Raw genomic sequence first — 15,343 nt, forward strand, 5'->3', positions numbered from 1 at the left:
CAGCGATGACATGCAAAGGAGGGCCATGAGCTTGAACTGAAGGTACAAGGTTTCGAGATGAACACACACACACACACACACACACTCACACTCTCGCCCGATGAGCCACCAGGACGCCTCATCAGTAGCCTACTTATTTCCTGTGGTTTTGCATAGCTGGACTACTCACACAGAACATCAGAGGGTTAATCATAACAAAATATTCATGTCTTGTTACTATCAAACTCACCTTCACATGCTTCCATGCCTGAAATAAGACTCCTAGATCCCTTTTTACAGCTGATTTTATGGGTAAATTGCTGTTCTCTCTCTATCTACAAGGCATAGGTATACACTGCTCTATAATGGCTTTTTAACAATGTCAGTGTCTGATCAATATCTCGCCTCATTGGGCAAAATGTTGTACAGTAACTCAGATGCATAAACCAGTGGCCAAATCTTCAAGCTGCATTGCTGATTTTTAAGGGTTTGGCAAGAAAGTGATTTTAGGTCAATGGAGAGCTCCAGTATTGACAGTGAGTTAAATTGTGCCACATGAGGAAGGCTGAACTGAAATATTCTATAATATTGTGAATTTTATGTTTGTTATGAAGCTGCTTTCATGTCAGTCTCTATTGAAAAAGAGATTTTATTTTATGCTCAGTCTCAATTTGAAGTATTCTTGGCATTCGTCTACCTGGTTAAATTTAACTTAAATTAAAAAAAAATACAAATACGTAAATAAATAAGAAAAAAACTAAATAAGAAAAAAAATAGATAACCAAATAAATATTATACTACACTACCAGACTAACGCCATGTTTCCTATAAATAACAAGAAAGGACCCTAAGCCAGGTAGGTCGTATATTTGTGGAGAGCTCTTATCTGATACTGTGAGAATTAATTCTGAAACCCTTTGTAATAGTGTTGTTCGAGCTGGATGAAATGCTCACACGACGTAAACCCATTGAAATGTTAAGTCAAGTTCTTCTCATGAAACATTTATTCATGTGTATAAAAGATTGGCACACATTCCTAAAGCCAATGAAAAGATCCAATGGTATAATTTGCAGTTAAAATGTGCTTTTAATTGCTTGTGTCAAAGAGCAAATTAGAGCAGCTGAACATAATTAATACAATATATTTTTGCACACATTTTCATCATTATACTATAGTGGTTCATCAGCCTATTCAAATGTGTTAAGTATAGATCAGTGTGGTTTGACTGTACTACTATAGTAAATACATTTGTGAGATTTTTGGTTAACGCCATTGCAGCAGAGAAGCCTGCTCCATTACAAAATATTTACAATTTAGGTCTTTAGCTGACACTTATTCATAGTGACTTATATCAATTAAGCAGGTTGGGGTTAAGTGTCTTGCTCAAGGACACATTGGAAACATTGGTTATATGGATTGAACCTGCAACCTTCTAAAATCTTGTTAAAATCAGCTAATTCAAGGGTATGAGAAAGGCAAAGATCCTATCAGACGTGTGATATGATCCGACAGAGTATGAGTAAAAGCAAAGCAGAGAAGACTACATTTAGATTTTAGACATTCAGGTGAAACTCTCATCCTGAGCAACGTACAAAGAGTACAACGGCAGAACCACCTTAGATTCCAAAATGTTTGATTTCCACCATCCGAGGGTGAGGACCAAAAAGGTCAACGCCGCAGCACCATGGCAATAGATGTAACAAATATTCCTGTGTCCCTCGATAGGGAAGAGAAAGGAGATCACAAAAGAAAGAGGACATGAAACCAAATAGATTGGTGGGTTGGTGCTGGTCTGGGGAAAACGTCTGAACACCCAGTAGCGCTCCAGGAAAAGAGAGAAAATCTATTTCAACAAATATGAAACTAAAATAGACCTAGATACCACATCCTCACACGCCATAAGTTCTCTGTCTTTCCAAATAGAAGGGTTTTTTTTGTTACATTTACTTTTTACATTTTAGGTTTTTTATCTCACACACTTATCCCGTGTAGTTTACATTGAGTGCAACGGTAGATAAGCTTCAATTACTAGATTATCGACTTCACATGCAACCGATAGGAAGGACTGCAAGGGTCAAACTCAGAGTGCCTTACAAGAGATGTAACAAATATCCCTGCATGTCTTCTTATTTTTCACATCTCAGAATAGTAAAGGTGGAGCACTGAGGGTTGGCAAAACATTTTTAGTACCTGATCGCTGAGGGGACGAACCGGTCATACATGTAGTTATGAACAATACAACTGGGCCAAAGTGCTAATCCTTATTTCTTCCACTAATATCCACACACTACAATATAGCTCCCTGACTATTTCCATGTCCAATGGTAATACAATCACCCAATTAGGCTGCGTGATGAAATGAAATGAGCCATTTTCTCTTGAGTACAGTAAATAGTGGCTCTGGTAATTGACGATTACAGCGCAATTCCTAATCATAATAGCATGTCCTGCAGTCTGGGACACGCATGTGATTAGAAGAAGCAAACTACCGGCAGGTTGAGTCAGTGTTGTCAGCGATGCTTGGGAAAATTGGGTAACACTTTACTATCAAGTGACAGAAAGAAGATCTTCAACAAAGTGTCGCTTGCCTATTTGTTGCTTCTGTTATGACTTTGTAATCCTGACCTTAGCCTAACCCGAACTGTAGCCCTAAGATTAACCCTTACATGATAGTAAATTGAGTGTCAGCATTGGACTATCCATAGATAGTAAACTGATAGAGTGATAGAGTGACCGAAAATGCCAGGCATTTATTTGGAATGTAGCCCTATATGCAAATTCTGCTCTGTTAAAAATAATTTCTATAAAATAACAAATGGCACTTGAGCTGCCTAATGTCCCGCCATAATCACCATGATATATTAAACATAGCCAGTTATGCCAATGAGGTCGTTAATTAAGCTAATTAATCCATTAATTAGCAAATATTTCTATCGACATCCTTGTCTTCACGTAACACATGGGCGGTGTTAATATGAACTCTGTATCTTTAAGCAGGAGTTAAGAAATAATAGCAGTTTCAAGAAAAACTGTTTTTCTTCATTAATATGCAAATGTATGCAGCAAGGTACACAAATATCAAATTAGATCATCTGCTCTATAGGGGGAACATGTGGTGTATGTTTTGTTCTTGAGTGTTCATACACAGACAGACAGACAGACGTCACCATGACAACATAATGTCCATACTATGTACCGTGGTGGTGGGACATGTAACAAAATGTAAATGTATTGACAGTCAATTTGTCATTCGCTCTGATCAGGATTCAAATGGCATTGAACGGAGAATCGTCCCCTACCACGCTTTCCAAACCAAATAAAAATAGAAGCCAGCGTCTTTTCGCAAGACAGATGAGCACAACACCCGCCATAACACCTTGGCACGTCACCGCTGTGTCCCACATCCCTTGTCACCCTGAGATAGGTAGCGCCAACAATGTGAGCACTTAACAAGTGACAGCACCAGCAAGGAGGGAAATGATGACAATAAATGACGGCAATCAAAGCGCACCTCCTCTTTTGATGAGGCAAGAGATGAGCTCCACCTAAAGCTCAGAGACACATTCCCCAGCTCTTAACGAATGATGAAACTCTGAGTTTTCGTCAAAGGCATCACAGATGGTCAGCCCTTTTGACCAAAACAACTCTGATGTTATTTATTCCTTTTGAGGTCGGCGTGTGCCATGTGGAGTTATGAAAGTGGTGAGGGGGGGATTTTTGTCTGCGGCGATCAATAGGCTGATTCCACTGTCACAATACAAGGCGCAGATCTGAGACAGGAGTTTGACAGATGGCGTGTCACCTTTGTCAGTATGATGTCGCGTGTGCATGTGTGTGTGTGTGTGTGTGTGTGTGTGTGTGTGTGCGTGTGTGTGTGTGTGTCTGTGCTCTTCCTTGCATTTTCTAATCTTGGAGAGATAAAGTGTAAGAAACAACGTGAGATTTGTGTGCGTCTGTGTGAGACAGAGAGAGAGAGAGAGAGAGAGAGGGAGAGAGAGAGAGGGAGAGAGAGAGAGAGGGAAAGAACACAAGCATGCATGCATACAGAACAGCACGTTAAAGGGTGTCTGATATGCTTTCATACACCCACCCAAAACCTTTTGGTGCTTGCTGTGCTATAGCACACATTGCCGTGACTTCTCCACTGATTTAATTAACCTTTTACTAGCACGGTTCACACAATGGATCCGTGAGCTATACTTAACTGTAAAATGTGTACAACTGCTATGTACCCCAGTGACTTGGATAAATTGAAGTCGTTTTGTGACCCATGGACATGGCAGCACAGACATACCTTCACATGAGATACAAAGGACTGCACATCCACACTGGTCACCCTTAATGAATACATGAAATGGGGCATATTTTTTGCTCGAAAACGACGTTTGGACGGAAGGTGCAGGCCAGGCCAAGCGGTGCTTCTTTAACAAAGGATGACAGGCGTTGCAGCGAAAGTGGCTTCTCCTAACCAGGGGTCAGCAGGCATCTAGCCACTCCCACTGAGCAATAAAGCCCGTGTGTGATGTTTAATACAGCCTAGGAGAGCTGTCACAAGGTACTGCAGTGCTGTAGCTGCAGCACCTAACAAGTCAGTGCAAGCTTTTTCACACCCTATTAGGAATACAACTCAACTGGGCCATGCTATGTTTCTGTTTTGTGCAGTCATTCATGTTTTATGAGGGGTATTATATTGATTCTGAAGCCTGCACAGACAACCTAAGAGTAGAGAAAAATCTGTCTCTGTACATGGACTTAAAGGTCTAATAACTGAATATGTATATGATAACAATACTTGGACTTAAAGGTCTAATAACTGAATATGTATATGATAACAATACTTGGACTTAAAGGTCTAATAACCTAACATTTACATAATAGCAATACTTGGACTTAAAGGTCTGATCATTTCATATTAATATAATAACAATACTTGGACTTAAAGGCTAAGCCATTTAATATATTAACAATACTTGCAGTATGGCGACCCCTCTTGAAAGACAGTCGCCCCACAACTGGCTTTGTTTACAAAGTGATTTATTGGATTCTTGGACTTGAAGACATTTTCTGTCATGCTGAAATTTATTGTCTGAGCTTTTGATAGCAGAACTGGCAGTACGGGACAGCTACAGATGAGTTTTACATGTAGGTTGTATTGTTTGTAAATACTGGGGTAAAACAGATGTACATTTTGAATTATAATGAGGTAACAGTTTCAAAAAAATTATGTTCCATCTATACACATAACCAATTTGGATGGTCAAATACATTTTAGGAATTTAGAGAGTTCAATCACCATGTGATGCACAATATAATGTATTTTTTTGTTTTGTTTGTTCCTGTGTTTCTTTTGCATCCCTTTGAGACACACATGCATACATTTTGGAGGGTAAGAATGCATGTTCAGTCCTATTTTCTATTTTCCATTTTCCAAGATGGTGAAACAAATTCCAGACTGTATCTTTAACCGACCATGCTAGCCAAGGACAACTGCTTGTCTGTTAAGCCCTATTCACACGGGGCTAATATTACCATTGGACGCCCAATGACTTGTAATAATTGCAGCAACCGTCTGTGATTTTAATCTCATGCGAATCTGCCATGTCTGTAATTTTTAAAGTAAAAAATCCAGCACAAATGAACTACCATATTTTGGCGAAGACGGTCCCCTGATAATGCTAATCCTGTGCAAATCGAACTCTCAGTAATATCAGCCATAACTTGTTTTTGGAGAGCAATTGATTTTTTTCTTCTTCTTCTAGATGTACGATTTCTATCTTCCTCCTGTCATGAAAAATGGAGGCAGTAGTGGAATCCATTGAGGAGGGGTTTGAATGCATTTTCAGCACAAACTTCAAGTTTTGCTTTGCTAAATCATAATGTGATGAATTGTAAAATCTTGATCTTCTACAGCTCTATCCGGGGCACCAGTGATTTCATCAGATTTCATTATTCCATGTGAATGCCTTTCATGAAATGCAGAGGTTGGGGGTAATTCATTAATTACATGAGGTCCCCATAATACTACTCCCATGTGAAAAGGGCTTTAGTTGGATAACCTCTTCTTTCTCCTCAGAAGCCAAAAATCTGATGGTTTTATTGGTTGGAGTTTTTATTTACACCTCCTGGTACACGATGAAGTCACCACTAAAGATTTTCCATTTTCCATGAAGTAAACGTAATAAGATTCTTATGTAAAAATACAATATAATACATTTTTTGTTATTTGTTTGGGCAAAGTAATGAGATTCTTATATAAAAATACAATATAATACAATATTTGTCATTTTTTTGGTCAAATAGGTGTATGGTATGATAGTTAGAATGAGCTAAAAAGGAGCAAACTAAATTTTCATTTAAGTGTGACTAAACTCTTTCTCACTAGGACAAACAGATAGCTATTTTTTTTTTTTTTTTTTTAAGTGCATCACTGTAGGCAAGCGGATAATCAGTGGGAAAATGATCATTCATTATTTAAGGTAATATTTTCAATAGAGGAAGCGAGGGAGGGAACAGCGTTTGTTTTGCCTCTTTGGTCAAGGCAAGCTGGGTTGTGTAATGTTCATATAGTAGATGTGTGTGTGTGTGTGTGTGTGTGTGTATAGATTCACCAAGATGTTAAGAGCATAAGACAACACAGGATGATGTCATCTGTTGTGGAATTTGAGGATTGCTTATGACCACATGGTGTATGGCTGTTTTACAACTAGGAAACCAATGAAAAAATGTTTTTCATCAATCAATATCACGATGCTCTAATCAATCAATATCATAATGCTCTAATCAATCAATATCATGATGCTTTAATCATTCAGTATTGTTTTCAAGGAGTTCCAACGAAAGCATGGGATTATTATAACCATAGATTCAATACAAGCTACTCACCAGATACCAGTCCATAACAACCAATGAAAAATCTAAATTCTAATTTTCTCCAATAGTGTTTTAGTTTACTGTTTTTAATACACAAAATATCCAACATTTCACGTTCCATCATTCATAATCTGTCATGATTTTGAAATGTTGCTGCCATTTTTTTTTCTTTATTTAACCCATATTTAACCCATCTTTATGCAAAATAGAGTTAGTATTTTACACCAGTGTTCACAAACATTATGAAACGTAACTGCGGCTTTTTCAGCCTCAAAACACGTTCAGCTAATATTCAGCCATCACACACTGCCCACTCTTGTAGGAAAACCTCAGACAACAATTTCCAGAGTGAAAAGAATTTCTTCTAATCAATAAATCACGATGTAAACTAAGATCATAGAGGGGCAACAGTATTTTGACAGGCGGCACCACACTGCAATTAGGAAGTGGGCCTTTCCAAAATGAGATATCAAATGTTTAAAAAAGTTGACATGTACTCTTAAAAAATCTTCGACAGCCCAAAAATAGAACAACTTACAGTGATTTTTAAAGCCGAGTAGGTTACTTAAGTCTTTGGTTGACAAATTGACACTTTTACTGACTGGGTCCTCTATTTTTCAGAGATATTGAATGATATACTTCAGATAATGTCTCTTTTTCTGGCCAAATGCATCTACAGCATTTCAGAAAACAACCGTTCTAATCCTATCTGTGGCTGCATTCACCGGATCATTTCAAGCAGCAACACTACGAGATGATCGCTACCGCTTCCTCTTTAATCTTAGTCTTCCTACTCTTAGATCATGGAGGTTAACATTTGCAGAAGCTATGCTCTGTGAATGTGCTGAGACTTTGGTACTTGTCTGTGTCGAACAGTCTGTAGAACAGAGCGAATTAGAATGAAATATTGAGTTCATTTATGAATAAGTGGGGCTGAACGGCCCCTTGTCGGAGCTTCAGCATGCATATTCAGTTGATGGAAACCTTTGGATGGGTCATTTCTCTTGGCTGCTTCATTAAATAGTGAAAGTCAAAAGTGCAATGCCTCCTGACAAAAAAAAAGAGAGACCAAGATCTATAGAGGTGGAACAGTGGTGAGTTTTTTTTTCTTTTGCTCCAGCTCAAAATCTGGATAATGAAAAAAGACTTTAGGGTCCAAAAATAGTTTCACAAAAAACTGGTAGAATTTTAAATCACACCACAGACCCAAATCCTCCTATCTATGGAACAGTTTCAGGATATTTCAAGGGATGTGCAGTTAAAAAAAAAACACAAACAGTAAAAGTTAACCCTTGTTAAACTTAAACTATTTGGTAGATGCTTTTTGTAACCTCAACAGGTACAGTACTTGAGAAAAAGACCCAAAGCAGGTATTGTTTATTTTCCCTATAATTATAATAATAGAGGCAATGTTGGGTTAGATAAAAGTCTCAGCGGGACTTTGTACAAACTAGAGCTAATCAGCAACATCTCCCAAAGAAACTCCAGAGGAGGAACGCTGTGCGTATGTGTGTGTGTGTGTGTGTGTGTGTGTGTGTGTGTGTGTGTGTGTGTGATGGGGGTGGGTTTGGAAGCTCTAAGCTCAATAGAGGGCCTTTTGAAGCCAGACACTGCACTGCCTCTGAGAATGGAAATGATTGGTGATTCGGTTTCGCACTTGGCATGTACAGCAATAAATATGACTAGAGGTGAGCGCTAAGGAGGTTAGGGTTATGTTTACCGGCACCTCTGCGGTTAGGCTGAGCTTTTAGTGACTCATAAATGTATACAGTGTACTGGGCCAAAGCAGAGGCCAGACATTGGAACAAATACATCGGTTTGAATTTTGATGGCATTTTGAAAAGGTAAAAGACTTACTCAGTTCTCCCCCCCGGAGACAAGCTCACTGTGATGAATACTGCCATTAAGAAAATGACTTGTCTCAAATGTCAGACTGTAGCCAATGTTTTCAGAATAAAAATTGATAGCACACGAAAACAAGACATTTTCCTTTTTACCCTCTCCTTAATGTTCTGGCAATGAAAGTGTAATCAACCATAATTATCTTAACTGCCTGCCACTCTTTAAGATCATTGGCTTCTTAAAATAATTAGAGTTTTACATTGAATGTGTTATAATGGTGATGACTCACACTGTAGACCAATATTATGATGAATGATAAACAAAGTTTTCAGAGAATCAATATCAGAAGAGAAATTTCAAAGCTTTACACTACAACATGCAAAGCTACTCAACACTGAGAGGATAAATCCAACGATGGAAAAAGAAATCTATTGGCTTAGAGCAGAAACTAATAAGAGGCAATGCATTCACATCAAACACAATTTTACGTCGGAGGAAAAATAATGCTGCTAAAAATCAGCCTTGAATGCCAGTTTAAAGAGGATTGAAAGAATCTGCAGAGATCCAAATGCTTCTCCAAACTGTAAACTAGCCTCTCAAAAATGTAATGGTGAAAAAAAACACACAAACGAGAGAGCACAAAATATATTCAAACACTACTTGAATTACAAAAAACAATACAGATACACAGCGATCGTATATTCATTGCCTCCATTTGATACACCAAAGATCAGCCCTCTTCAAACGGAGAACCTCAATCCTCCATCTCAGGTTTCCAGTGTGATCAAATTTGCACTTCAAACCATTGAACCCATTTAATCAGCCATTGTGCATGCCCGGTCAACCGCTGCAGAATTTCTAAGCAAAATCTCAGACTGAGGCATACAAAGCTATCTTTGATTACACGCTAGCCCATGGGGAAACTTTATCAAACTCCTCTGCTTCCCCCGTGGAGAGGAGCAGGTGACTAGCAACCACTCAATCGGAAGACCAAATTCTTTTCCGCATGCGGTGAAGGATCACGCCTTTGATCCGCAGAAAGGCAGCTGCACATGCCTCCCCAAACACCGCTCCCACCAATCACGTTCCCACTCACCTCCACCAATCAGGGCCTTTCCTCCAGCATCAACCACAATGCAACCAACTGCTGCTTTTCAGCATAGTTTTTCTTCCCTTTGGAAGGGCGATGAAAGCGTGCGCCCCGCAAACAAATAAGCGTATTGTTTTTTTTTTAGATAAGGGAATGAAAAGTGTGGCCAACTCACCCATCTCATTGTCCGATTTATTGTCCATTTCCGTGTCGGTGAGGGTAAGTGCCGAGTTGGAGCGACTGGAGAGGCATGAATTTTGCCCAGACTTTGCCCCCCTTCCCCAAAGAGTCATGGTACGTTCCGGTGATACAGGTTCATGGTTTTCCGTGGCAACCGGTCCTCTAGAGTAGCTGCTGAGGGGGTGGGACAGGCCCGTCTCAGGGCAGAGAGCCAAGCCTCTGCGAGTCGACGGCTCGCAGATCCCGAGCTGCCTCAGCGAAAACGTCTGCCCTGTGAACGACACGAGTTGTAAAGTTAACAAACCAAGCAACAAACACAGTTAATGACCAAAATCGGGGCTAGTTTAAACCATTAAAACACTTAACCTGGAAGAGAAGGGGAAAGGGGGATTCTTGTTAAATTAAAGGCTTAACAAGAGACAGTTTCCTCCCAAGCTACTTAATACTCAACAACTCAACAAGATGCTCAAAAGCATTTCAAATAAATCACAGAGCAGCTCAAACTAGATCCTTGACGTCTATTGAGATGTTCCAGTTTAATTAGATATCTGAGCCCGAAACAATTCACCTGAAAACATTGCTCTTTTAAAAAGGTGGAGAAAATCCCATTCACAAAAATTGGCCAAGAGACGCTTTTCATTTATTGGATCATTTTCGTTCCTTTACTATTACTTTCCTTAACACGTACAAACTTTTGGCAGGCATGCCCTGCCTTTTAAGGCAACTGCTGTAAGAATCTGGCTCAGAGAAAGAAAGAGAAAGAAAGAGTGACAAAGAGAAAGAGAGAAAGGGACAGAGAGAGAAAAAGAGAGAGAGAGGAGAAAATGGGTACAACACTAAATCACCGATAGCTTGAATCTCAGAGATGATCTGAAGACAAAATTAAAATCTCCATTTTTATATATATATGAAAAATGAAAGAAAAATGCTGTCCATCTGGAATTATTATTAGTTTTCAGAAACTCTTTCAAACACAGCCTGTTTTGCAGTAAATCATTGTCATAATTTTGTGTTCTGTTCACTTTGAATTACTTGAGGCATTGGCATTCACTGCAAATAAAATAATACTCTGTCTTCAAAGTCTTAGCAACATCTAAAAATAACAAATAAATAAATAATAAAATACAAAAAAAAAACAACAACAAGAAACAGCATGTCAGCTTTATTAGGAGGCCCCTAAAGTAATAAGGAAATATTCTTATTAAATAATTAAATATAAATATTTCACTCACTATCATATCTGACATTTAAACCTTTTTTAACCAAATCTAGTCACCTAGATGTAATTTGTTCAGCCATCTTGTCATGATGACACCCACAGCCCATGTCAAACATGTTTATTAATGTGATCCACCTGAAACTGAAATTATTTTAGGTGAAATTATTCCATGCATACACCAAATCTTCCCTCTTCTTATTTTTCTTTAAATAAACCCATTAGAGCAGATGTAAGATAACATGATAAGTATAAAATAAACTAATCTCAGAATGTAATGAATTACCTTGAAAGAGTCAATTAAGATGAGTATCATTCTATTAAATTAATGGAAATCACTGTTCACTGCAATGTTATTAATCTCCACTTATTTTTCAAGATATCAAGATATCAGACCTGTAAACATTTGTACAACAAAAATGTTACACAATGTTTAAGATGCTCATGATGATCTGTGGATATTAATGTTTGTTTCAAGTCGAGTTTGAAGTTACAGAGCAAAGGGATTTTATTTTGTCCCTGTATATTTTTTTTCCTGTTCATCTAAGAGACCTTTTGTCAGAAATGGTGTTGAAAACCTCCAAACCTCCAAAGGGAAAGCAGAACTGTGATTCCAGAAGTGTTGAAGGTAAACATCAGTAACTATACTGAGCACATCTGAAAATGTTAACATATTCGTATAATATATATCACAGAAAAAAAGATTTCCCAATATCTAATTCCAAACCAATTTGAAAAGATCATTAGATGTAGTAATTATCACTTCGCATCAGTCTGAAAAACTCACAGCACAATGAGCAAACATCTATACCCAAAATATGCTCAGTTGTCTTCCACAAATAGATGAATAAAATAAAATCTGACATTTAATGTAATAACATTTGAAGCGCTCGTTAAGATTAAATGCCCCAATTTGAATAAGAAATGAAGAAAACTAGCATTCTTCTCACAACTTCTACATAATCCTATTAATTCTAAAGTGGGCACCAATTAGCACCAAAAAAATCTATGGAAGTTATGGATAGGTTTTCTAATTGCAATTTTACGAGCCAAGAGAGTGCCATAAAACAGAATAAACTGCCCAAACTTTTTAATTACGGAAATTAGAGTAGTTTCTAACAGCTAATTAAAGGGGAACATTATTTACTGAGCATTTTTCCTTATTATTTTAACATTATACAGGTATTAACATTTTATAATGTCAGAGTATTACACTGCATTGCGCTGTAATAGACCCCATATGAGTTCTACTTTTTCTCTGCAAGTTTAAAAAGATAAAACTGTAAGACGCGTATTTTTTAGACATTAGTAAATGAACATGGATACAGGGATTTTGTTGTTTGTTCAATTTACTAATGTCTGACAAATTGGCATCTTACAGTTCTATCTTTCCAAACTTGCAGAGGCAAAGTGGAAGATAAAACTGTAAGACGGCAATTTGTTAGAATTAGTTAGACATTCAGAAATGGATGTAGGGATTTTGTTGTTTGTTGTATTTACTAATGTCTAACAAATTGCCATTTTACAGATTATCTTCCACTTTTCCTCTGCAAGTTTGGAAAGAGTAAGATGCCAGTAAGTGAGATGTTGGAGATGAACATGGGATACAAAGAGTGTGTTGTTTGTTATCCACGCCTGCCTCAATAACTAACGCATTCGGCTATTACAGAGTTTAAAAAAAAAAAATAAAGAACTTCAATGAACTCAAAAAAGAAAAAAAAAAAGAAAATGCAAGATGGAAACGACCTGAACGACATTTGGTCCCACTAACCCGGCCTGCTGTAGTCTGGGCTCTCCTTGTGGACCATCTCCTTGACTCTGCCCCCAAACAGCATGCGCGACGGGTCATGGTCGAAGGCCGGGAGCGTCTCGCTGGAGCTGTAGGATTTCTGAGTGGGCACGCGGCAGGCTCCCTCCTCCCGGTCGGCCGAGGAGGCGGTGTAACGGCGCTCCCGTTCCCTCTCCCTCTCGCGCTCTCTCTCTCGGTCTCTCTGGCTCTTGGACAGCGAGCAGAAAGGCCGCTGCTCCTTCACCTGTTCCATGCTGCCTGCATGCTGGGTATCCAACCCCCCCCTCCCTCCGCCTCCTCCTACGCTCTCCTGAGACGCTCGCTGCTGGATTACTTCGCTCTTTTTCTTTCTTCCCCTCTGCCTCCTCTTCTGGTTGTGATTCTCCTCCTGTGCCGGTCCCCCTCCCCCCCCCCCCCGGCCTCGAAACCTCTTGTCGGTCTGTCGGTCAGTTCGTCGCTCCACTCAGCCCTCCGCCCACTCCACCTGGAGAGAGAGAGACAGAGAGAGAGGAAAGGAAGCAAGGAGCTCAGATAACACTAATCCATCTGCTTCATCTTCAAAAGCTCACACTTATCCCCTTCCTCGCTGCCCTGCCCCCACCACTGCCACCCCACCCTGAAACCTCACCCGTGAACTCTTACCATGCATGAGTTCCCCTTTTAAAAAGTAGATCATCTCCCTGTTTCCCTTGTTTTATCCTCCAAGACCAAGTTCAGCTGTGTTGGTTTTCAAACATCTCCTCCTCCTCCAGAGACTCACATTTTTATTTTTATTTTTTTCTGAAATGAAACTGATTTTGTGAACTAATGTGGAGACTTACTGAGCGAACTGTGGAGGCTCACTGAGTGAAATTAACCTTCTTTTTAAGCTATTACCCGCCTAGCCTAGAGCGTTTTATTTAAGTGTTTACATTGCATGGAGTTGTGAAGGCAATGGCAGCATTACATAACTAGTAGTAGCTCCACTGAAAACTACAATTTTCTGGTCAAAAATCATCAGATGTTTTTTCCAGGACAATTTGGGGGGGGGGCATTTTTATATTGCTATGACCAGGGTCCTGAAATTTACACCCGCCAAGTGCCACATGCTCGTAAAATGCATCTTTGACGGATAAATCAATAAGTCATCCATCATAGCATAGCATAATGCTTCAAAATGCTCTCTTGTAATTTGAGTCCTGCTGTACTTCATGCTGAATTATAAACTTGACCCACTGTGTCTGAGTAAGCAAGCAAAGTTAACCCAGTGTGTGTTTCTATACACAACATAGCACTGATAATGAGTAAGGTGACCTAATTCTTTGAAATTAATTATTTTGTTTGGTAAATTTATTCTTGACTGATCATTTTATTTTGTTTACCAGCCCTTGGCAGGTGAGCCAAGAAGATAATTTCAAACACCAGTGATCCAAGTATGGGTCCCGCTCTCTGAATCCACTGACCTACAGTATCGCATTAGGCAAAAATATAATTTTGCCCAATGCGGATTAGCTGTCTCTGTGCATTAGATATTAGTGCATTTTATATTAACTATCCTGGAATGTTAAAATCCATGTTGGAAATTCAAAGAATACGTCCTCAATGGTGGAGACATTTCTATAAAACGTGGACAAGGGGGATGAAGTGAGAATGTGACTAATCCGCAAAAACCCTCGGGTGGAATGTGGAAGGCAGCCCTGGTGTGTCGCTCAAGTGTTTATTACCAGCCATTTTCCTCTGGCTCCTGACACACACACACACACACACACACACACCCCACTTTCATTTCTCTCTTGGCTGAGCTGTAAGACTAGAGTATCAGACTCCTTCTTTCCCCAAATGAGATCTAGTCCGCTTCACATCAAGCATCAAAACCTTTCCAATGAAGCCAGGATAGCGTACTGTCGCCTTATAAGACAGTGCAGGCCCCAAAGAGACTTCCCAAAAACAGCAGCAGGAGCGGATGGAGTGGGGGATGAAAATTGTGTGCCGTTTCTAGGCTTCTTCAAGGGTTTTTTTTCCCCCCTCCGAATTGCTGGATATCATTCCATTCTATTCCCCGATGGGTTGAGATGCAATCAGTGACGCACTCTCTTGTAACCCTGATACTCAACTCCTTACACAACCACACACACACCCAAAACCCCCCCCCCCCCCCCCCCCCCCCCGCCCAAACACGCGCGCTTATTTTACGATACTACAGGACATAAAACAATCTGACTCACATGCCATCACTTTCAGCAAATTGTAAACACCCGTCCAGATTGGCAGATTAATGTGCGGGATGAGTGCAAGCAGACACGCCCAGAAGCCTCCCTGATTACAATCCCTTCTTCTTTATAGACTTGTAAAGAGATTCACAGTCTGATAACAGTTAATGCTACGAGTCGTATCCGC

The 15,343-nt window shown here is 39.4% G+C and overlaps 1 protein-coding gene across 5 annotated transcripts in view; it reads right to left on the minus strand.

Annotated features, from left to right (window-relative positions):
• LOC139919471 (teneurin-3) overlaps window positions 1-13,028 on the minus strand; it is a 121,296-nt gene extending 108,268 nt beyond the window's left edge. For 3 of the 5 annotated variants that reach the window (XM_071909232.2, XM_071909237.2, XM_071909236.2), the window contains exons 1-2: window positions 12,950-13,028; window positions 9,958-10,233 (exon numbers count right to left, since the gene is read on the minus strand). In XM_071909232.2, the coding sequence (XP_071765333.2) occupies window positions 9,958-10,233; window positions 12,950-13,013 (340 nt within the window). In that variant the 5' untranslated portion in view covers window positions 13,014-13,028. The remainder of the gene's footprint in view (window positions 1-9,957; window positions 10,234-12,949) is intronic. The other 2 variants (XM_071909243.2, XM_071909241.2) reach the window with 1 other exon arrangement.
• Window positions 13,029-15,343: the final 2,315 nt, after the last annotated feature.

This window comes from Centroberyx gerrardi, chromosome 16, assembly GCF_048128805.1.
Source record: "Centroberyx gerrardi isolate f3 chromosome 16, fCenGer3.hap1.cur.20231027, whole genome shotgun sequence".
Classification (NCBI taxonomy): Eukaryota; Metazoa; Chordata; class Actinopteri; order Beryciformes; family Berycidae; genus Centroberyx; species Centroberyx gerrardi.